The sequence below is a fragment of the Meriones unguiculatus genome, chromosome 4 (genome assembly GCF_030254825.1).
Source record: "Meriones unguiculatus strain TT.TT164.6M chromosome 4, Bangor_MerUng_6.1, whole genome shotgun sequence".
Taxonomy (NCBI): Eukaryota; Metazoa; Chordata; class Mammalia; order Rodentia; family Muridae; genus Meriones; species Meriones unguiculatus.
Genome location: NC_083352.1, coordinates 122,152,223 through 122,176,847, shown reverse-complemented (window position 1 = coordinate 122,176,847; position 24,625 = coordinate 122,152,223). Strand labels below are relative to the sequence as shown.

General features: G+C 45.2%; 2 protein-coding genes across 4 annotated transcripts in view; both read right to left on the bottom strand.

The window, feature by feature from the left end:
• The window catches only part of LOC110556940 (protein NDRG3-like), a 28,549-nt gene extending 9,875 nt beyond the window's left edge, over positions 1-18,674 (bottom strand). Inside the window, 5 exon segments of the mRNA XM_060383241.1 lie at positions 5,149-5,205; positions 10,529-10,615; positions 11,415-11,513; positions 15,442-15,529; positions 18,610-18,674. Of these exon segments, the coding sequence (XP_060239224.1) occupies positions 5,149-5,205; positions 10,529-10,615; positions 11,415-11,513; positions 15,442-15,529; positions 18,610-18,674 (396 nt within the window).
• A 2,667-nt stretch (positions 18,675-21,341) lies between these two features.
• The window catches only part of Ndrg3 (NDRG family member 3), a 65,140-nt gene continuing 61,856 nt past the window's right edge, over positions 21,342-24,625 (bottom strand). For 2 of the 3 annotated variants that reach the window (XM_060382940.1, XM_060382941.1), the window contains exons 16-17: positions 23,999-24,037; positions 21,342-22,893 (exon numbers count right to left, since the gene is read on the bottom strand). In XM_060382940.1, coding sequence (XP_060238923.1) covers positions 22,712-22,893; positions 23,999-24,037 — 221 coding nt within the window. In that variant the 3' untranslated portion in view covers positions 21,342-22,711. The remainder of the gene's footprint in view (positions 22,894-23,998; positions 24,038-24,625) is intronic. The other variant, XM_060382942.1, reaches the window with a different exon arrangement.

Below are 24,625 nucleotides of genomic sequence, written 5' to 3'. Positions count from 1 at the left end.
TGCTTTTGCTGAAAACAATGACCCTTCATTGAGCCTGTAGCTATCTGATGGGCAATGAAAATAGGACAAGCAGCCTGGAGCTATGTCTGTCTCCTTTGCTGTTCTGATATGAGAATTGGGTTCCCTCATGTAAATAGGTGCCATCTGGGAAATGTTTTCCAGACGTGTTACCTTGGGGACTGTGTACTTCTTTCTGCCCCATACATGAGCTCCTTCAGCATCTATCACAGCTCAAGAACTTCAACCCTATATAAGGCCCAAGTTAACTACACAGCCAGGATGTTTGTGCAAGACAATCATATCTACAGCAGGAGAGTGTCAGCAGCTCCTCAGGTAAGTCATTGGCTGAAAACATTAAGAATAGGATGTTCATAGTAAAAAAGGCATCTTTTGAAGTGGTGCCCATCACAAGCAGAAAACTGCCAACATTTAGCTCACCCCAGAAGCCTGGGGGCTTACTGCTGCCTTTGTTCAGTGAGTAGCAGCCTGGCTCCCACTGTGATCACTACTATCTCCCTTATGCTCAAGCCAAGGTCAACCTTCTGCAGCCAAGTCCCAGTAAAGCCTTGCCTGTCATGGTCCTAATATACGGCTTAGGTCCCCATTCTCCTGTCTCCATGACACCAGAGCCAGTTTTTGGCATTATTGTTATATGAAGGGCAAACAAGGACCTAGTCACTAGTGCAAATATTTAAAGGCAAAAATGAATTGCAGTAATTCCCTTCCTTCTGCCAACACACATGGATCTTAAAAAAAATAAAAACAAACAAAAAACCACAACCTGTACTCTTACATACATGCTGCTAACTTATACTTTTTCACTTCCCCTTAGGCCTGGGAGAGACTACTCCTTATCAGGATGTGGAAAGCAATCACATTTTTTATATTGTCCTATACCCCTGCTAATACAATCACTTTTTGTTGTTATCTGAGGCGGGGTTTCACCTAGCCCAGGCTGACTTCCAATTCAATATGTAGCCCAGGCTGACCTTGAACTCCTTCATGCTTTTGCCTCCACCTCCTGAGAGCTGCACCTACAGACAAGCATTGCTATACCCAGCTAATACAGTGCTGAGGCGCAAACCCCTGGCTCCATGCAAACCAGATCAGGAGTCTACTACCGAGCTGTAGCCCCAGCCCACAGTTACCGTTTTTATTTTAATTGTGTTTGGTTTTGGTGTGTTTAGGTAGGCACATGTATGAGTGTGGAAGTCAGAGGGCAATTGGTGGAGTTCTTTCCTTCCATGTTTATAGAGGTTCCAGGAATTGAACTCTGCTCTTCAGGGCTTGAATGGGAAGCACCTTTACCTGCTGAGCTATCCTGCCTGTCCATGATCATTTTTTTGTTTTATTGGTAGAGAATAACAACAGGAGGGTGTCACTGTTTTTGGTGTGTGGGTAAGTAAGCATGTACACACTCGTGAGTAAGCAGCCCACAGTGTTGTCAGAGGAAAGCTTTCCGGAGTTTGTTCTTTCTTTCACTGTGTAGATCCCTGGAACCAAAGTCACCTTTAACCACTGAACCACCATGACAGCTCAGTTGTTTTTCTTGTCAGTGAAAATGAGCACTATCTATGCTTTTTGTATATAAGATTAGGTCAACCTGGGCTGACATGGAACTTTGTAGCTGAGGCCGGCCTTGAACTCCTGGTACTCTTGCCTCCACCCTTCAAGTGCTGGGATTACAGGCTTGTACCACCAGCCTGGCTATAAATCATTTTTAAAATCAATTATCTAAATCTAGATAAACTCTTTTGGGGAGGGGCAAGGAGCACTTTTCAAGACAGGGTTTCTCTGTGTAGTCCTGGCTGTCCTGGAACTCACCCTGTAGACCTCTAACTCAGAGATTCACCTGCCTCTGCCAGCCAAGTGCTGGGATTAAAGTGTGTGCTAGCTGCCGCTGCTGCCACTGCTGCCCAGGCCAAGTCCAGATAAACTTAACTGAGACCATTAAAAAAAATTGTTTGCCACTTAAATTTAGCCAAAAAGTGCTTTTAAAAAAGTGCTTTTTGTTTTATTTGTTTTTGTGTGTATGGAGGTTCACACAGAGGCCAGGAGAGTACACTGGATCCCCTGGAACTGGGGGCAAAGTTGTGAGTTTCCACATGGGTGTTAGGAGTAAGCCGGGGTCCTCTGCAGGAGCAGCAAGTGCTCTTAAGAGCTGAGCCAGCTCTGTCTCTGTGTCTCTGTCTCTGTTTCTCTCTCGCGCTCAAGGTGGTTTTCTCTGCAATGTCTTCCCTTCCTAAGTGAGATGTGACTGACTCTGGACACACTCCTCCAGGCTCTGATAGGACAAAGCACAAGAGCGTCACTGATGATATAAAAAATAAAAAAATAAAAATCTCTGTTTAGAGACAAGGGGTAACTGATCTAAATGCCCTGATGAAAGCAGTGGAGAGGAAAGATCGGGTGCCTTTTGCATGTTACCTGTCTGTCCACTAGGTGAAGCAGTCCCTCCAAGCTTCAGGCCCATATTCTGACAGATTTTCAGTCTTAGGTATAGGCATGCAGCTCTCTGTTTCTTTCTGTGTCCATCTCTCTATCTCAGTCTCTGTTTCTCTTTTTCTGTGTGTGTCTCTGGTTTTCTCTCTCTCCCTCTTTTCTTTTCTTTCTTTCTTTTTTTTTCTTTCCCAGAGACAGGGTTTCTCTGTGTAGCCCTGGCTGTCCTGGCCTCGCTTTGTATAGAACAGGCTGGCCTCAAACTCACAGAGATCCACCTGCCTCTGCCTCCCTGAGTGCTGGGATTACAAGTGTGGGTCACCACACTCAGCTTCTTCCCCTTCTATTTTTATTTTTAAAAACACCTTACCTGCTTCAGGTGCACTGATACAATAGATGCACCAATCTAGTAACTGATGACCAACCCAATGGCACAGCATCCTAAATCCATCAAGAATGAAGCATGAATAAGAAAAGGGAAATTTCAGCCAGTTTCAGTGGTGCTTACCTTTAACCCTACCACTCAGGGAGGCAGAAGCAGGCAGATCCCTGTGAGTTCAAGGCTAGCCTGGTTTACAAAGTGAGTTTGGGACAGCCAAGGCTACACAGAGAAACCCTGTCTTGAAAAACAAAACATAAGAAAGAAAGAAAAGGGAGATTTTAATGGGTGCTAGGAATTAGGATTTCCTGTAATGCTGGAAATGAAAACACCCAAACCGATGCAGAAGGTTAACCCCCAGTTCCAATGATAAGCACACAAGTAAACCCACATTTGCACTTTTTCTGTTTTTGTTTCATCTTTTCCTTAGGTCCTAATGCCTCTGTGGCAAGTTGGACACAAGCTGAGGATTTCTCTCTCCCTAGTTTTGGTTAAAACTAAAAACAAGCTAATTTCTCTATATGAGAATCTGTATGCCCTGTACACATAATGTGTTTTCTCTTGATGTGGGCAAAGAAGTGTTCATATCTAGAACTAAGTATTTTGGCCAGGAGCCAGGTGACAAGTAGATAATGCCCTATGGCTGAAAATCAACCAGTGGGAAGTAGGAAGTAGGCTTATTTAGAAAGACAGAAGGAAGACCCTAATGTTGACCTCTGACTTACATACACAGGTGCACACATGTACACAGGGATCCACATACATACAAAGCACACTCACACGCTTTCCTTTGAGAATACATAAGGCATGCACATCCACATGTACACACGAACACATGCGCATCACACAAAGAAAGAAAGGCTTTGGAGTTGACCCTGCATTCAAATGTCAACTCCAGGCAGAACGAGGTGTGGAAATGATGTGAATATATGTGTACTCATGTATGAAATTCTCAAAGAACTAAAGCTAAAATTAAAAACAATCAACTCCATTTAAAATAGGGATAACAATTAAATATGTTCTTCAGTTTCCCTATTGTATAACTAGGCCCTAAACTTGAGAAAAACAACTAAGTGCGGATATTTGAAACAATAGATTTTGTTTTGTTCTTTTGAGATAGGGTCTAAATGCAGCCTTGGCTGTCCTGAAACTCAGTTTGTAGACCAGGCTCTGTATCCTAACTCACAGAGATCTCTCTGCCTCTGCCTCTAGTGCTGGGATTAAAGGTGTATGCTTTCATGCTCCGTTTTTCTTTTAATTTTATAAAAAATTTTCTTATTTTGGGGGCTGGAAAGATGGCTCAGTGGTTAAGAGCACTGGCTGCACTTCCAGAGGCCTGGGGTTCAATTCCCAGCACCCCCATGGCAGCTCACAATGGTCTGCAACTCCAGGTGCCAGGAATCTGGCGGCCTCACAGAGACATACACACAGGCAAAACATCAATGCACCTAAAAACAAACATTTCAAAAGTTTTTATTTTGTGTGGAAATGTTTTTGCCTGCATCTCTGTCTGTGCACTACATGCTCACAGTGCCCACAGAGGCCAGAAGAGGGTGTCAGACCCCTTCAGACTGGAGGTTACAGACGAATGGGGCTGGCACTTTAGAAAGAGCAGCCAGTGGTCTTAAGTGCTAAGCCATCACTCTAGCTGCCTAAAGCAGCTTTCAAATTAGCACATACATAATCAGTAGGTGGTAGCAGCTTGATCTATCCCAACCTTCATTTTTCCTTAAGCATATTTAGAATTAAGGATGCAGATAGCTGACCAGCCTTTGCCCTGCCCTGGAACTGCTCCTCCACACTCCAGTCAGCACACAGCTCTGGCCCTCACTGCTCAGGGTCTCCATCACTCCTAATTATCCACAGGACAACAGTCAGTCCTGCTGCAGATTTCAGAGTCTGTCAGTTCCAGGAAGTTGAATACGATCATCTCTGAGCTCTTTTCCCCAATAACATTTCAGTGTTCTTTGCTTTCTCCTCCTGAAATTTCTATTTCTGTAAGCCTTTCCTGAACCTCCCCGTGGCTCGAAAGATGTCTGGAGAGGCACCAGTGTTGTCAAACACTCACAGATGGCATTCTGCTCACAGGGGACAGGTGGGGGAGATGCTGCTTTCTGTCACTCTCCAAGTGCCAAGATCGGTGAGGCTGAGAGAAGCCTCTCCTGCAGGCCTGGCCCTTGCAGGGCCACATGCCCTTCTGACTGCATGAGACATGTTATCTGCCGGGATGCAATACATTGCAAGGTCCCTCTTTCTTTCCTAAAGCACGATGAGGCTTTGTGTGCAAGGCAATAAACCCAGCTCTTCAGACTGCACAGGTGCTTGCTTACCTGCCCAAAGTGATGAGCCAAAATTATGTCCACAATGTTGGTCATCAAGCCTGAGAGCTAAAAGATAAAAACTGTGTTGAGAGAGTGAGCATATGTGAGCATTTCACAGACTGCCCACTAAAGGAAGGTGAGCATTACACAGATTGTCCTTCAGAAACAAATAACACAAATCAGTTTCATTTCAAAGAAATGTAAAAAAAAATAATAATCCCTCCAGTTTTAGCCATATTTATTTCAGGGAGTGGGAGGAGTAGCTATATTTACAGAATGTTCTCACATTTTTAACACTTTTCTCTCAATTCCTCCTATCTCAAAAGGATGCATTACACAGGCTAATAAATGCAGCAATCTGTGTAAATCTGGAGACAGTCTATTTTCAGAAAAAATTCCACCTCAAATGATCTTGCCATTTCCCCTGTCATCTTTCTGGACCGAACTCCTCCTGAGGGCCTGGATTGAGGTGAGCTACTGAGATGATGATGGGGATGCAGAAGAGGAGGTGAGGGAGAGACCTGGACACGGGTGAAAGGTTAAGGAAGAAAGGTGGCCTGAAATCTCCCCTGGGCTATCAGTGAGCCATGGGCCACCAATGAAAGGGGATGACCAACACCCAGCTCACTGCAGGTGTTCAGAAGGCTGTCCAAGACACTATTCGTAACGCTCAGAGACCCAAAGCTTTCTATGAATGCCATCAGTGCCATTAGTACAGGAGTGAGTATATCCACATTCTAGGCAGACATTTCGCATAAGTCAGCCTGTGGGAGAATTCCACAGCAGCTGGCAACAGCATTGTTAGAACATTCCATTTAAATCTAGGGAAGGCAATATTCCCCAAAATGGTAATAAATATGGTGGAGAACAGAACCTGGTCTGCTGGTAGGTAGAACATTTATAAATAATTTATAAGTATTTGTGCTTATTATAGAAAGCTAGGAAAGGAGAAAACATGAAAAAACTATCATTTGTAATTAATTAACAGAGAAAGATATAATCACCACTTAACAAATTACCTCTCTCTTCTTATGTATGCATATGTATTTAACAAAATTGAGATCATATCATATATCCATTTTGACTTAATTTCTCATCTCCTTTAATAGCCAGATGACAATTATTTTTAATTTGGATTATGCTCTAATTATAGAGCCAAGGCTGGCCAGCTACTCTCAATTCCTTTTCCTTACAAGGGCTGAGATTACATGGTTACATCACCATCTGTTCCTCAAGTAACTTTTTTTTTCCTAGACAGGGTTTCTCTGTATAGCCCTGGCTGTCCTGGGAACTCACTCTGTAAACCAGGCTGGTCTTACACTCTCAGAGATCCTCTGGCCTCTGCCTCCTGAGTGCTGCGACTAGAGGTGTGTCTACCATGCCTGGCAAGTAACATATTTTTATCATATATTTTGCCCTTGTATAAACATTTTGTCACCCTATTATTGGTAGTTTAGATTTTTCCCCCATCCGTTTCACTGACAACCAATGCTTTGGTGACTGTGTTCCGTCTTGGACATTCTGTCTTTGACAAATGGTAAATCTCTATGATTAACACATGCCACTTCTGAGTTATCCTGAGAACAGTAAGTTTGTATATATATACACATACACACATACATATGTATGCATGTGTAATGTAAGAACAGTGTCTGGTGTTCAATAAACACTAGATAGGTATCAAATTTTCTAGGTATAAAATCCTTGAGGCTGCTGAGGTACCTCAGCAGTAAATGCACTTGCTGCCCAGGCTGAGGATCCCAGGCCCAGCATGGTGGGTAGCATAACCACATCTAGGGTGTTTTTCTGATAGCTACAGGCTTGATATGGCACATGTGCATACACACACTAGATAAATAAGTAGACAATGAAAGGAGAATTATTGTCAGGGCTGTGGAGATGGCACAGCACTCACAGTGCTTGCTAAGAAAGCATAAATGCGGCAGTAGTTCAGATCCACGGAGACCCACACAAATGCTGAGGGCGTTACAGCTCACCTGTCATCCCAGCCTCAGAAGGCAGGGACGGAGACCCTCCAGAGCAAGCCGATTAGTAGCACCGGCCATATCAATAAGCCCTGGGTTTGCCTCAATGGATAAGGTGGAACAGTGACAGAGGCTCCCAACACCAACTGCGGGCCTCCCTGTTCACATGGACACAGGGTAGATTAAAACTATACTATACTTTAGCAAGAGGGTATCTCAAAACTGCTTCTTCCCAACCCAAAAGCAAGGAATCATTTTCAGCATAGGAGATCCATGCAAATGGGATGTTATATAATACAATGCATTTCCCTTATCTCTCTATTTTAAAAAAGATTCAGTTTAAATGTGTCAGATTTATCATTTGCTGTTGAGGAGTGTTCTGCTTGTGTCTGTATACATGCACCACGTGTGCATGCCTGATGGCCATAGAGGTCAGAAGAAAGGTATCAGATCCCCTGGCAGGTGAGGGCTGCCACCGGGTACCTGGGCTGAACCTGGGTCCTCTATAAAAGCAAGAAAAGTGCTTTAACCACCGAGCCCTCTTTCTAGCCCCGAAAGATAAATTTTTTATTGTTATTTTAAAATTATGTGTCTATCTATCTATGTGTTGTGTGGGTATGTGCACGAGTGCAGATGGCCTCAGAGACCAGAAGAGTTCCGAGTGGTTCTGAGCCTTCCCATGTGGGCTCCTTGAATCAGGCAAACCTCCGCAAGAGCTGCAAGCCCTCTTAACCGCACCCACCGTTAGGATCATGTATTTTTATTGTGTGTGGTATGTGAGCATGTGCCACAGAGCTCAGAGGGCAACTTGTGAGAGCTGGTTCTCTTTCTCTACCATGTGGGTCTGGGGATTGAACTCAGGTCATCAGCCTTGGAGACAAGAGCCTCTACCTACTGAGCCATCTTTTTGGACCTCCTTGTCTTTTTAAAAATGAATTAAGCTCAGGAATTGCTTATATTAATAAAGTCGGTAGCATGCTCTTTCAGTTTCCTCTCCTTTGGCATATCTTAAAGGTTAATTAAATTTTTTCACCTTTCAGATAGCAAATTATCAACAATCTTATTAAAAATAGTGATTCATTCAGTTATTCATTTTATTCTTCAAGAAAGGAAAGCTGCAAGGGCTGGAGAGACTGCTCAGAGGTTAAGAGAGGCTGCTCTTCTAGAAGTCATGAGTTCAATTCACAGCAACCACATGGTGGCTCACAACCATCTAAAATGAAATCTGATGCCTTCCTCTGGCATGCAGGTATACAGGCAAACACATATTGTATATATAATAAATACATAAATCTTAAAAAAATAAAGGAAAACTGCAATCTACAGACAGAAGATATCTGAAGTGCAAGTTTTTTTATTTTATTTTTTGAGTCAGGGTTTCTCTGCTTAGCTCCGGCTATCCTGAGGAAGGGCACAAATTGCAAGAGTTAGTTCTGTTTGCCAGCTGTACTAAGGAATGCCTAGGAAGCCAAGCAAGGTGCTGGTGCCTGTCATCCTAGCACCCTGGAGGCAGAGGTAGGAGAATTGCTGCAACTTCAAGGCCAAACCAAACTACTTTGCATCACAGCTGCAGGCGAGCCAGGGCCATGCAATGAGGCCCTATTTCAAAACAGAACAACCAGCACAAATACTGAGGACAGAGAAATGAGAGATGGCTCAAGCAAGGACCTGAGTTCAAGCCCTGGAACCCACACTGTAGAAGAGAGAACCAACTGTGCAAGTTGTTTTGTCCTCTACAGGTGCATCATGGCACACGGTACCCGCTCTTACACCCACACATAACACACAACTGCAAAATGTAATTGTTTGCCTAGCATTTGTGCCTGGAGCTGGCTCAGCAGGTCAGAGTGTTCAGCTGCTTAAGCCTGCTGACCTGAGTTAATCCCCGGGATCCACTGAACCCCTGTAAGGAGCCAGATGGCCTGCAGCAAGCTGCACAGCAGCAGAAACAAGAGAGACTGCTTTAGCCAGGTGGAAGGCAAAATGGACTCCCCAAAGTTGTCCTCTGACCTACACACACACACACGCCAGTTTTGTTAGGGCGAGGGCATGGTAGTGTACACCTGTAATGCCAGAATTTGGGAGCTGGAGGCAGGAGAATCAGGGCCTGACGGGCATCCTCAGCTGCAATAGGGAGTGCAGCATACAGCCTGGGGATACTAGAATGCCCTCTCTCAAGACAGAGCAAAGCAACAAGCAACTGGGTATGAAGGCTGAGGCAGCAGAATGCTACAAGCTTGGTGCTAGCCTGCGCTACAGAATAAGATCCTGTCTAAAATGACCAAGACCAAACAAACAAACAAACAAACAAACAAACAGAAAAACACCCTTCAAATAAGAATAAACACATGAAATTACAAACAGTAAAAAGAGAGATGCTTAAGTAATCACCAAGACACATCTTCTGGTGTGTCTCTGATGGACTTTCCCAGACAGTTGGATCCTGAGGGCTCTGACCTGGAGTCTGGATTAGTTTCCTATAGTCATAATGCCCTGGTGTATTATTAGAAGGCAAAACAACGTAGAGAGAGAAACTAGGCCACAGTGGTGGGGGTGAAGGGGGTGGGGGAGGGGAGCATACCTAGAGACTGTCTTGTGCTGCTTACTTGCAGTACTGCCTGTTCTTGTGTGCCCAGATGCCAATTGCTCCATTCTGCCAACCCCTCTTTGCCACACCAACTTAAACAGCTGGACCTTGACTTAAAATAAATCTTGCCTCCTGTTGTTCTCTTGGGTAATTTGGTCCCAGGTACACAAATCCAAGTCCTACATGAATCCTGCAAAAAATTTACATGCAGAACATTTTTTAAAGAAGAGATGCATGGTGACAGTATAGTCACGAAATGCTGGGGGCTGGAAAGATGGCTCAGTGATTATGAGGCTGTTCTTCAGAGGACTTAGGTTCAGTTCCCAGCAACCCACATGTCAGCTCATGCTTGCCAGGGGACCCAACACATGGTTTTGGGTCTGTGGGAACTGCACATACATGGTGCACAGACATACATGCAGGCAAAATACCCACACACAAATAAAAATAAATAAATCTTTACCAAAAAGAAAAAAAAACCAAGCTATTTTTCATGAAGTAACAATAGAGATCTAGTTTAGCTAAATAGGCCTGAAACCCAAGCTTCTTAGGGAGGGGGCTGAAGTGTCACAAGATTGGGCCAGCTTGCCCAATTAGTGAGATCTTGTCTCAAGGTTAACAGTAAAGAGAGAGCTGGGAATGTAAGTTCAATACTAAGATGATACCCCAATATGCATAATACCATGGCTTTAATCTCTAATACCATCAGCTGGTGGAGGAGGAAGAGGAAAAAGAAGGGGAGTAAGGGGATGAGAAGGAGGACAAGGAAGGAGGAGGACCAGGAAACAACAGATGGACACCACCATTTAGTACTTACTTTGGAAGCTGCCCAGTCAATCCAGCCTTTAGCACACGGGTCAATATTAATGAGCACAAGACCTTCCACCAGCTCTGGATGATTGAGCTGAGAGAGAGAAAGGCAGCGGTGTGAGACTCCCACTCCCCCCTTCTTCTAAAGCAGTGGCCACAGGTCTGTCTAGGCCTCAGTGCTTCATGTTGAAAGGAAGACTGCAGAGAGGTGCTGTGGAGCATCTGCAGACAATAGCTCTTGAACCCTGACCCGGCACCTGGAAACCAGTCTCTCAAAATGAGACTGAGTCATCTTCCCTTGGGTGGGGCTTGGGGAAGACAAGATGTTTGTTGCTGCAGCAGAGGGGACCATGCTGCAGTTGCTTAGCTTATAGGGGACTTGCTTTTGGGCAAGTGTGCTAAACCACTTGGCATGATAAGGCCTACTCGGGCTTATGTGGGCTGCTTTGCTACAACATGGGCTCCTGAAAGTGCTTTCTTGAAGCCATCTGAACAACAGGCAATGCCATCCCAGAAAACACTTTGCTGTCTGTCACCCAGGAGAAATTTCACAACAGGAGTCCTCCCCAGGGTTTGGTAGGAAGCTGCAGTCTCACTGTTTTGTTACATTAAGGTGTCATTTCAAGTTCTTCTCAAACTCACTTTTTATGGCTTTAACAATCTCCCCAAAAGCCACTTCTGGGTCTTTTTATAATGTCCCGTCCTCATTTGTGGATTTTCAGGTCTTTTACACATAAAGCAAGCCTTCACACACATATGCCTAGAGCAGCTAGAACTTACAGAACCAACAACAGAAGCCCAGAGCAACACTAGCCATTTAGCACAGCCCTCAGCTGGGATCCACACACTGTCTGGGGGACTTGAGACTTGAGACTAACCCTTCCTGTACTTACTGCAAATCGGCTGAGGATGTAGGCTCCTGCTCCAACTTTAGTACCAATGATGCTCTTCACACTGAACAAGGCAGATGGACAACTGACAGTGCCTTCCTTCTGTGGCAGCACCGCATAGTGGAATGAACACAAGATGGGCACAGAGCCAAGTTCTGACACTTAGTAGCTAGAAAAACTTGGGCAAGTTTCTTTAATCTCAAGCTTCAATGCCCTCCTTATTTGACAAAAACTCCCATCTTCTCCCCCACTTTCTCCCCTCTCTCCTTTCTTATCCTTTTTTTCTCTTACAAAGCTGTCTACTAAGGATTGAACCCAGGACCTTGTGGATGCTAGTGTAGGGGCTAGTATTCTACCACGGAGCTATATAGCCCAGCAGGCATACTACCTACTTTACAGTTTGTTTTTATGGTTAAATGAAATATGCCTGAAGTCTAGAACTCATCTTCACCATCCCACTGCCTCAAAATCCACCAGCAAACTTTGTCAAATCTACCTGTGAATATTGCCATTGGTCACCACCCACTTTAGTCCAACCTGTGATTTCCTTGTGTTGAGGATGCCAAGGGCCAGTCTCAGAGCACAGAGCTGGCTAGACATGTGCATTATGACTGAGAAACATCCCCATCTAATGCATATTTTGGGGATTGTTTATCAAGCAGCTGGTCTCCGAAGGTCAGTGAACACAGTGACTCTTCTGTTCTGTTAAGTGCAGGGACATGCACTTAACAGGAAGAGTTAAAAGGAAAGAACAACGTGATAGAGATGGGCGCATAGCTAGGGAGAGAGTATCTGACCATCAGGAGGGGAAGCCTGCATCAGATTTGCAACAGGGAGGGGAGCCAGAACGGAAGACTGTAGAAGACGCTCACTTTAAGCGTGTAAGCACAGGAGGCAGCATTTTGGCTAGCTCGTCCACTATGCATTGCAGTGCAGCTGGCCCTTTGGAGTACTTAGCTATTCTCTGTCAGTGCTCAGTGTCAGAGTTATAGCATTTTAGATTCTCAATTATTGGATTAGGGATTGCTCAACCTATACCAGGTAGAAAAATCTGTTGGAAGAATACTTTTACTACTGAATTAAAAACTTTTAACTCTGGATTTTTTTAACCTGAGACATGAATAAAAAAGCAGATTTCAGGGCTGGAGAGATGGCTTAGTGGTTAAGGGCACTGACTGCTCTTCCAGAGGACTTGGGTTCAATTCCCAACACCCACATGGCAGCTCACACCTGTCTGTAACTCCAGTTCTAAAGGATCTGACAACCTCACACAGAAAGACATGCAGGTAAAACACCAATGAGTATAAAATAAAGATAAGTTTAAAAAAAATAGACTTCAAGGCTGGACATGGTTGTGCACAGCTTTAATTCCAGCACCTGGGAGGCAGAGGCAGGTGGATCTCTGTAAGTTAAGGCCAGCCTGGTCTATATAGTGAGCTCTAGGCCAGCCATGGCTTTGTAGAAAGACCCTATATTCAATCCTCATTCAGAAAAGCAAAGAGGATGGACATCAGAAAAGGGAGAAAACAGGGAACAGGACAGGAGCCTACCACAGAGGGCCTCTGAAAGACTCTACCCTGCAGGGTTTCAAAGAAGATACCAAGACTTATAGCCAAACTTTGGGCAGAGTGCAGGGAATCTTATGAAAGAATTGGGAAATAGTAAGACCTGGAGAGGACAGGAGCTCCACAAGGAGAGCAACAGAACCAAAAATCTGGGCACAGGGGTCTTTTCTGAGACTGATACTCCAACCAAGGACTATTCATGGAAATAATCTGGAACCCCGGCTCAGATGTAGCCCATGGCAGCTCAGTATCCAAGTGCATCCCTAGTAAAGGGAATAGGGACTGTCTCTGACATGAACTGATTGGCCTGCTCTTTGATCACCTCCCCCTGAGTGGGGAGCAGCCTTACCAGGCCACAGAGGAAGACAATGCAGCCACTCCTGATGAGACCTGATAGATTAGGATCAGAAGGAAGGAAAAGAAGACCTCTCCTATTAGTGGACTGGTGAAGGGGCATAGGTGGAGAAGAGGCAGGGAGGGTGAGGTTGGGAGGGGAGGAGGGAAGGAGCTACAGGTAGGATATAAAGTGAATAAACTGTAATTAATAAAAATTAAAAAAAATTGAAAAAATTAAAAAAGACCCTATCTTAAAAAAAATCAGACCTCAGTTCACAGACATGGCCCAAATGTAGAATGTAATCCCAGTTCCCAACACACCTGACCCTGCTCATAACCCAGGAATATTAACCATCCATTAATAAAAAGAGGGCATTGAGACAGGACATGGATGCACATGTTTTATTAGAATGCTATTATTATGTTCTTTAATACAAAGTTATTCCTGCCCAAAGGGAACCTGTGTCCACCTCTGAGGCTGTGTACTTTATGAACATGTCCCATCACACTCAGGGCTTAGGAGACAACCTAAGCTCACACAGGTTGCTGGCATCTCTACTTATCCTGACTGCCACGCCCTATCAACCCAAGATGGCACCTTAGTCAGTGAGCCTGTCAGTAACCTGAGCCTGTCAGTAACCTGAGGTAGGATGCTACCAGCTGGATAATCACCAACTTTGGTCTCTTTCTCATGTCCTCTCCTTTTAGCTGAGTTGTCACAGTGTTGCTGGTCCTTTATCTCTGATATCTGTTAAAGTATGATCACTTCATGCCTGCCACTATTTCTTCTCCATTCTAGCAACATTTCTGCTACTACGAAAAGTTATTCTTCCTAATTATCATACTAGAGTACAAATCTTCCAATGTTATGTAGGAATTTTTGTGTGTGCATGTGTGTCCTGATGAGTGTCATGTTGTTGCTTTTAGGAATAGGAGTCATTTACAGGAACACCTTATCAGTGTACCTGACTGTACCACAGGAGGGAAAGAGGTTTCTTCTTCCCCCAGTGACCATTAGCTCTCTACAGATCCTCAGGGATGGGTGGAGTCTCACCAGCCCACTCCAAGAATTTCTGATACAGTATCCTATGACTTCACCCCTTGGCTTTCACAGCTGCATTCACTCTCACAGTAAAACAATCCACTGATTAGCCACTGGCTCATTAGATCACATTTCTCTCTGACTTGGCATTAGCTCCCCACTTTTACCTTTCAAACCTTTCAGCCTAGTTCTGCCAACACGTTTGGATTCCCATTTCTGCTTTTCAGCACATCACAGCTCCACTCTTCTCATTAGCCGCACTCAATCTGAAATCTTCTCTGGCAATATCAACCTAAAATGACTCTTTTCTGTAGCAGAAGTCCACCTGTAGTGGTCTTTTAAAAAACTCTACATTATCTGGGGTGTTTAGGCCTCTACCTCCTTTCCACCCACCTCCCAACCTTAAGTAGGAGAGAGAAAAGGTTAGTGGGGAGAGAGGATCCAGACCTTTTTACGTCCCTGACTGTTTAGGGCCACGGGGTTCTGTTAGGGCTCTATACCAATCTCTGTCAACCACAGATGCAGCCGGCGATCTCCTCTATCTTGCTGTGCCCTGAAATGTTTCTCTCCATATGTCTGCTCCAAACCGTCACATTGTCGCTGGTCTCTCCAGACTGCTCCATGCCACACGCCAACACCGAATGCCACACAGAACACCACTCCAAAACATTATTTGCTCTTTCTCAGCTTCATATTTACACCCTCAGAGTCCTAGACCACGCCCCTCTCCGTGCCTCATGTGGAAGGCTATTACCAGCTGGCAAAGATCACGCCCTACATGTGACATTTAACAGGTGTGGACAAACTAAAATCTCACACCTGGGATTAAAACAAAAGTATATTTACATAACATACAAAGAAACCAAAGCTTCCATTACACTTTTCTTTCTTAAGTCTTTACATAGACTTCGTTGACCACGAGGAGCTGGAGAGTGAATGACCAACTCCACAAAATGCTCAGTGCTCTCCCTGGCCGTAGCGCTTCCCAGGATTGCATGTGACCCAGTTACGTTGTATTAGTTACTTTTGCTGCTGTGATAAAATGTCCTGAGCAAAAGCTACTTACAGAAAAATTATTTTAGCTCACCATTCCAAAGGGAGAGTCCACAGTAGCAGGGGAGGCATCGTAGCAAGTCTGAGGCCCAGAGACCCTATCTTCAGCCCCAAACACGAAGCTGAGGGAGTGAACTGGAAATGAGGTGAGGCTAAAATCCCTCTCAGGCTGTTCTCAGTGACACTTCTAGCAAAGCTCTATCTCGTAAAGGTTCCACATTTTCCCCAAACAGCACCATCAACTGGGAACCAAGTGTTCAAGTATGTGAGCTCACATACTTGAACACTTTACTTTACTTTACTTACTCAAACTGCCATGTCCATTAAGCTCCATATTGCCCTGGGGCCCAGGACTGGGGTGCCAACTGTCCCCAGATGTTCATCCTTCTCACCAGTCCAACTTCGCAACTTTACCTCCACACAAGCAGAGTTCTTACGGTCAGTCTTCATATAAACACACATACATGCATAGCCACATGCACAATGGATTGTTCCTGTTTCTCTGGAGAATCCTAATATGTTATTCAGAAACTCTAAATCAAGATGTGATTTCAGAAGAGACTGATATAATATGGAGGTTGCCCAACTGTAGAAAAAAATTATACGTTCTATGTGGATCCTAGTCTATAATGCACACAGGTGCGTGTGGGATAGTATAACATGTAGACAGCAGAACAGGAAAGGGCATTGTAGATGGTGAGGAAGGACAGGATGCAGGTAATCCATACAAATCACGAAAAAAGCTCCTTTTATGTAGTTTTAGCTCTATCATGGATTTTTCTTTTTGTGTGAGTGGATGTGCATAAAATAGTGAAAGTATAAAATCCAAAGCGAAGCTCTATGGCTTCTGAATGGTTGTTTTAACTGTATAGAAATTCACTGAGATCTACAGACTTTGAATCTAGGCAAGTGCTTGTTTGTGGGCTATATTAATCAATCCGTGTGATATTTTTATTTGAAAATTACTTACAATAAAGTGATTTTTATTAAAAAATGTAAGTATTTATGGGTTATTTTAGGCATTAAGAGCTAAACCTAAGCCCATAGTTAGTTTTGACATAAAAATATTAAAATTTCTAGGATAATATGTTTACGCAACTATCTTAAATGCTGGAGCTTTTGCTCAGGGATATCTTAGAAAATCATCTTAATGCCCCTTCATATATACCTGAAGAAATTCAAGTCATGGTAAATCTGCACATTTATATTTATTTTAGCACTTTCATGAGAGTCAGGCTTTAGAATCAGCCTAGGTGACTGTGAACAAATGAATGGAGAAAGTATTGTGTACACATAATGGAGTTTCATTCATTCATAATGAAAAACATATAATTTTCAGGAAAATATATGCAGCTAGAGATCATTGTGTAAAATAAGCCAGACTGAGATGTTCTATGTTTTCTCTCATTTGTGGAACACAGGTCACATAAAATCATGTGTGTGCACAAACATTCTCTCCCTCTAACAGGTAAGTAGAAAAAATCTTCAGGAAGAGGGAAGATGGGAGAGGTCAAGAGGGATAAGAAAGTGTGAATATGATCAAAGTACTTATTACAAGTATAAATTCCATTATTTTGAAAAATAATTAAATATTAATAAAATAAATGAAAATAATAGTAATGTCTATTTTGCATACTTTTTTTTTAACCAAGGAATCCTAAACTCACACAAGTGTTCGTGAACACCCATGGTCCCAACAATAAGGAGTCTGATGCAGAAGGATTATGAGTTCAAAGCAAATTTATCTGCTTTCACATAGAGATGTGTGTGTGTGTATGTATGTATGTATGAATGAATGAATGAATGAATGAAACAAGGGCTAAAGAGATGTCTAAGAGGCCAAGGGCTCTCATTGCTCTTGCAGAGCACCAAGTCTGGTTCCCAGCATCCATGTCAGGTGGCTCACAAAACTCCAGCTACAGAGGCTCCAATGCTTCTAGCATCTATAAATACTTGTACTCATATGTACCTCCCTCCCATAATTAAAAATAAACACACATACACAGCAGGAAAAAAATTTTTGTGTCAAGTATTTCACAGCACCTTTTAGGTCTAGAATTTCTTGCAACAATGTAAATATCCTATTTCTGTGCTATCCAACAAGATAGCCACTTAGCACATGAGGCTGGTGAATGCTGAGAATGCAGACAGTGTGGCTGAGGAATTAAATATTTTATGTGTGGGGGCTGGAGATGGAACCCATGGTTTCCTGTGTGCTAACCAGGTGCTCCATCACTGAGTTCCTTGCCCAGCTCACCACACTTCCACTTTTACCTGCTTCTTGGATGTTCTTACCACTACTGCAAGGTCAGCAGAAGCCAGGAGCCTTTGGCTCACAGGGATGGGTATTGGTGGGCTCTCATTGAAGCTTGATGCTGTGTCAGGGTTGTTGGCCAAAGTCCCAGAGGTGGTGAGATCTCATGATGCCTGGGAAGGGCCTGGTGACCCCACAGAAATGACCTACCTGCTTATCCCTGGCCGGGACCAGATGAAACAGAGCTTGGGCTGGACAGGGTTTTTTCTTCCACTGGGCATTCTTCCCATCATTTCTCTGCAATCTCTCTAAAGTGCACTGCCAAGAGACTGGAAAAGGCTGCTACTGTGGAGACACAGCCCATGGATACTAGCTAGGATCCAGACACTGGACCCACACTAGGAGTGACCCCTCCTGTCAGGCTCAGGCCCCAGCCCTTTCTTCACAAGCAGAGACTGCCAGCAAGCTCTAAGGCGTTTGCTCTGCATCGATCTTTCCTAGACTGTGGCCTGGCTTCTTCTGAAGACCACTGCTCTCTGCTGCCTCTGTGTAGGAGCTTGAGTCTCTTTAGTGGTGTCTCTTTCCATGGGTTGGCCTACCTTTTCCATTCCCTTTGGATCTGTCTGGGCCCCACCCTTTCCCAGAAAGCTTTCTAGCAGTCTTCAGCCTTTGCTGATCCTCCTTTGAATTCCTGTGGCCTGAGGAACCATCCCTTGGGCCTGGGGTCACATTCTGTTAGTTGGTGGCAAGGCTGGTCAAAAGACACTGAGCCCTCTGCAGGCATGTCAGGGGCCATGGCTAGGGTTAGAGATGGGCCAAGGGGGAAGCAAGAGGCTTGGGATGAGAGTCATAATGACACTGAATACAGTTACCAGTGCGAGAGCACAGGGTAAGATTGTTGGGAGTCTACGTCAGTCTATGTGGCTTGCAAGGCTCTGAGAGACTCACCTGTCACTTCCCTTCTTGGTGGCCCCTTTCCTCATCTGAGAAGTGGGGATAACCACACCAGACATTTGGGTCTGGTGGATAATGGCCTGGATAGCCAGCTCTGGGACCACACTTTCTTCCTGGTCTTGAATGTCTTATGTGACACAGTTTTGCAGGAACTCTTCCTTTTTCACTTGCTTTGTTGGGTTCATTCCAAGTTTTAGTTTCACACTCATTTCTAAGAAGTTTTCAAATATTCTTGCTTTTCAAAAGTGAAAGCAACTGGGGATTATGTTCCCCAGGCCGTCTCCAAACTCCTCATTTTGAGTGAACCTTGTGACTACCACCATTTCTGTTTTGAGTGTTTGTTTCATCTGTTATTACCACACAATCCTGTGTTCCTGTTCTCAACATTCAGTGAGGCTCAAGAAAGGCCCTAAAGGCCCTATATCTAAACAGTGTATTGGAAAAGCATTTTCCAACACTATGTTAAGTGTTTCAGTGACGGGAGCTGTGTCTTCTACTTCTTTTCAGATGGTCTCATTGCTTTCAGTAGGACAAGATGGAATTTCACCTGTTTGGTCCCTTTCAGCTGGTCAGGCACTGTCAAGGGTTCACAGTTGGAAGGGCCAGTTCACAGCAGAGTGTGAGGATACAGGGGGGTAACCTTCCTTGCCCTAGGGCCACATGCTGCCTGGATGAGGGTGTAGTCCAGCAATGCCATGGGATGTCATCCATGACCTGGAATAGTTACCAATGAGTGGAGACCCGGCCTTGCTGGGATGACAACCCCTCTGTGCCAAGCCCCCTGCGCACCTGTCTTGCAGCCCCGTGTCATCACCTGGAGAAACAGCGTCTGTTCTGCTGCCTCTGTGCAGGAGCTCAGTGTCCACAGCACAGAGTCTGGGAACACCAAGTAGGCTGGTGCCCCAGGATTGGCCCCGGACAGCCCCTTCCTCTCAGACTTTGGGGATTGGCAGCCTTGGTGAGGGCGGTGGTGGTGCTGCCCGCTGAGGGCTGGGATCTGCTCACTGCCAGGGCAATTCTTCCATTTCAGCTGGCCATGAGCATGAGTTTCAGGCTAAGTGCTTGGCTTTATGCTTGCCATGGGTAGCATGGGGACTAACTCAGACCAGCTGTGTGACCTCAGGCAAAGCATGCAGCTTGAACTATCTCCTGTGACGATGGATGCTAACACTGACCTCACAGGGCTGAAGGGATTGGAGGTAAGTAACTTCCTTGCTCTAGTTCAGCAAGCCCTCCAGGACTCTTGGGCCATAAGGGAGCTGTTCTTTGCTGGGCACCTCTCCAGGACTCTGCAACTTTCTCTTCCTGGTCTGACCAAGACATGGTAACTACTGGGGAAGAAGAGGCCCAGGCAGCGGCAGTGTGGCTGAGGAGAAAAGGGTGCGGGCCACATCTGCAGATGAGATCAGATCATTTGGCGCACTGCAGAGCAACACAGCATGTCTGTGGTGTCCTGGTGAGTGGGTAAGCAGAGTGTGGGCAAGAGGCAGCAGAAATTGCACAGTGCCCAGGCTGCCTTGCCTCTCTCTAATCCCATTTTCATTGCAGGGAAGCTTGGATAGCTCCATTGATAAGGCTCCTGAGCCTGAATCTGAGAATTCAGGGTTCAGTTCCCTGGAAGTTTGAGCAGCTTAGAATTCAAACAAAAGAGAGCATTGAGAAAAATAAAATGGGGGTGGACAGATGGCTCAGCTGTTAAAGGCTAGGCTCACAACCAAAAATATAAGAAAAATAAAATGAAACCAAACCATTTTCATTGCAATGGCCCAAGTCAAGAGGATTCAATGATTTCCTGTGGAGGATGAGTTGCCTGCTGCTCAGGCAGCAGGTTAGACAGTGTAGAGCTTGGATGGCCGTCCTCTCTCTTGGGATTTTGTGGGCTTGTTTTATTTTAGAGCTTGAAATGGACTCAAAAGGCCCACTCAAATCTGTTCCTATCTCCACTCCTTTTCAAACTGAGAATCTCACCCTGCACGAGCAACTGCAGATAAAACAGCCGACAGTGTCTTTGGAGGATAACCCAGAGTTCTCTTCTTCAGTCATGTTAGAAGACTGTGGTCCAGGGCCAATAGTCTATATGGCAGGTAGTCCAGAAGGGAGCAGCAGGTATATGAGGCCATGGTGGATGGAAGAATGCAAGTCTCCTGGAGGCAAGCAGGTGGGGAGAACAGATGATATTCCTATGGAACCTTAGAAACTTGTTATAGCCACCTGTTTTCCTCCTGAATCCTTCATTCCTGATATAAGCAAAGCCCACTTCTAGTCTCAGAGTGGGCCATTCTTTCTATCCTCTACAAGATGGTGGCCTTCTAAAACTATTCATAGAGGACATAAGTTCAACAGTGTCTATAGAAGTATAGCCTGCTATCTTAAGAGGAACTCAGAAAAGTGGTTGTAAATTATTACAGGATAGTTAAGAGCATTAATTCCAGAGATGATGGGACATACGATGTGGACCAGCTTCCTTAGACTCTAGCTCCCTCTCATCAAGAACAGCACTGGAAGGCTTCTTGGGAGTTTTGAGAGGAACAGGATGTGTCTGGTAGATGTAAATTCAGCATGGTCTGCCCTTACCAGCTGTGAGACCTCAAACACGTTATTAAGAGTCACTGAATGGGAGAAGTAATCACAGATAAGAAAGTGCATAGTCCAGAACCAGTAAAAGAAACTCATTCCCACCCCAACCCTTGTAGAGTTGCTTTAGAGAAATAACACCAGCAGCCAGGTAACAATGAGACATATACAGCTTTATTTAATCTGTAAAAAGTCACACTCTGGCCAAGTGACACCTTTCTTGTCTTAGCAGTCAGCAAGGAGTGTGTGAAAAACCTCTTCTTCAGATTTGGAAACACATGACCCTGGCTAGGCTAGGCTCACATCTGGATACTTATGAGAGAGGAGTCCTTGCTGTGTGGCAGCTTCCTTTCCAAAGGGTCTCCCTGGCTGGTATGACCCCTCACCAACAACAGACAGAGGGGTGAAAATATTTCTAACCTGGACAGGGCTGCCCTGAGATTGTCCCCTTTCCTCCTATAAAGGGACATTGCACGCTTAAGATTTCCCCAGAAATGGGTTCCACTTCAATGTGACTTGGTTTCCATTATGCCTGCTGAAACCTAGGCTACACTTAATTATCATGATGCTGTGCTAATGGTTCTTCCTTTTCCCCCACTAAGACCATTGATGGCATCTTTAAATAACACTGTCCCCTTTTCTGGGATTGAGGGATGGAGAACCTCTCTCCATCCAGACCTGGGAGGTGCTTCCTGCAGGTACGTGGGTGTCTGCTAAGTGGTGGCAGCTGCTACAGGGACAGCACTTGCGCTCTGCAGAGTGGAGCCTGGTACTTTGCGTCCATCTTCCTTGGCTAATCTAGAGCTTAGGACAGATCTTTGAAGAAAACTCCACAGTGTACCAGACATCATTCATGGGCTTCAGCTCCTCCCCTCTGACTTACACAACATGTGTGAATCCACGTGGATAGGGGAGGGACTGCCTCCCTGCCTGCCTCTCTGTGTAACAGGTAGCCCTTCTGCTGGTCTCAGCCAATCAGTGGCCCACACAGGAACTGCAGCCTCCCACCTGCTCTCTCCTGAAATCACTCTGCAAACACCGTTGTCCAAGTGGAACCATAACTCAATCTTGTGGCTACCAGATATCTGCTCTGTGTCTTTCCCTTAAAAATGCCACTGAGAATGCCAACAAGTCCCTTTGCAGAAGCGCTATAAGAAAGCATGTCTAAAATCACAGAACTATGCACACAGACACAGACACGCGTGCTCGCACACACATGGAGTTGGGAATCAAAGAATCTTGTCAGATACATATTTGAGGGAGCACAGGGAAAAGCTGGCAAGAGAAAATATGGAGATCAGATCGGCTCAAGATGTTGGAATGTTACAGTAATGGCATGGGTGTGGTTCTTGGTACATACAAAAAGGTGTGTGGAGAGAATGATAAATCCAGGCTACTAGAGAAAGGTTCTGTGGCCATGCATGAGTGAAAGTGGAGGCCATCTGACAGGATGAAATGTTCTATTATGGAGTGGTCATTTCAAAGAGGAGGGACTTGCATGGTCCAAGGGAGGAATATCTGCTTAGCAAGACACCTCCATGGTCTGGTGTCTGTCCAGGACATCAGGGGACTCACAGGATTCTTGAGTTCCATCTGACTGATTGCTGGTCACAGACCTGCTAAAGGGACTTTCTCCAGAGCCAATGCTACTTGAGGTGGAGTGGGTTCGTGATCGGGCGAGCCGGGTCATGCTGGCCGACGGTACTGTAACAAAGAACCAAGAGATCAGGAGGGGAGCCTGGTGAAGCTCAGATAATCTACAAGCTGCAGCAGAGACTACCTTTCCCAGCCCACCTAAGATGATGCCCAGGATGACATAAGAGGTTCCCCACTTGGCACTATTTGCTCTAGGTGAGGGACTGTACGCAAGGCTGCTTTGATCCTCTGCATCTGGATTCTCCCCAGATTCCACTTCAGAGTAGGATGGGAAACCCTACGGGCAGAGTAAAGCTTCTTAGCTGTGCCCACGCCATTCAGACAGTGATTAGGAAGGTGGCTTTGGGAACACATACTGGTCACCAAAACCTGCAGTGCATGCAAGACTAGACCAAAGAAAGAACAACAAACCACACAAGTAGGGAGGTATTTCACAAACACAGTGCAAGCCCGATACAACAAGACTACCATCCGTGTCCACAGGTTACTGTTGCCCTCTGGGGAGGAGACACGGATAGGAAGAAGTGGGAGAAGGTGTTCTGGAGCTGATCTCTACACAGGGATGAGGTACAGGTTGTTGGGGTCAGGGTTTGGGAGAGGACAGGAATCTGGGATAATTTAATTTATACTCCCTTTTTGCTACTGTTACTACGTTGACTCTAAGATCCTTTTAGCTTTAGCATATCCTAGATAGGTCCTTTCTTGAGAACTCACTGCCTATTATTCTGGATCATCATTCACTGTCCCTGCTGTCATTTCATCACTGGGGTCAAAAGATACAGTATCTGTGGTGGTCTCTGGATACAGATGCTACCATTTCTACCTAGAGTCAAGGCTGCAGGCCCTTTTTGATTCCTGTCTAGGGCTCACTTCAAGGATTAGCAAACAGGTGGTGGTGGTGGTGGTGGTAGAAGAGGGACTCTCCCTACTGCTGCTGTTACCCTGGCTGAGGGTGAGAGGAGGCCTGGGCAGTTCAATGGAATCCTCTTTTCATATAGGGACTAGGCCTGATCTATACGGTAAACTCTTAGAACACATGGAGCCCTGTTCTATCGGGCTCTCACTGTACAGGAAACCGCGGACATGCTGCAGGCAGCCAATGCAGCAGGAAGAGCATGGTTGGGAGGCGGGCACAGCCAGCACAGGAAGGTACCTGACTCGCTGCTGAGGTGACTGAGCTGCACATACGGGACTGGAAGCAGGATGGACACAGGAAAAGGCAGGTTAGTGGCCCACAAGGGCTAAGTGACAACTTGGCTGCCTAGAAGATGCTGACAGGATACTCAGCCAGGGATGAAAGTTTCTTTCAAGGTCCCAGAGAAGAGCATCAACGCTTAGGTACCTTTAATGCCACTTCTCTAAACAGACAAATGAAGCTATTCCACCCTCATTCTGTATAGCCACCCTACCCTGGATTAGAAGCTGACTGCATGATCAGGTATTTTCTTGGGAAAGAATGAGAATAGGTAAGGAGGGGACTTCTTCTCCTGGTGAGCCAGAGGGCTGTGTGTGTGGGCTCGGTTGGTAGCAGCTCACAGACGGGACAACATAGCCACTCTAGACAAGACACACATGGTCTTCCTGGAAGGTACAGTTCTGAACCCAGGGCCCAACTTCTGAGGCAGCCCACCAATGGTCAACATCCAATGGACATCAAAGATGGAAGAACTGCCTGCTGGGTAAAGAGTTCTGTACTGGGGTTAAAGGTGGTTCTCTATTTCCCCCTGAGAGAAGCAAGTGTGAGTTTCTGTGACAAATGAGAAGGCTCAGGAGTCTGAGA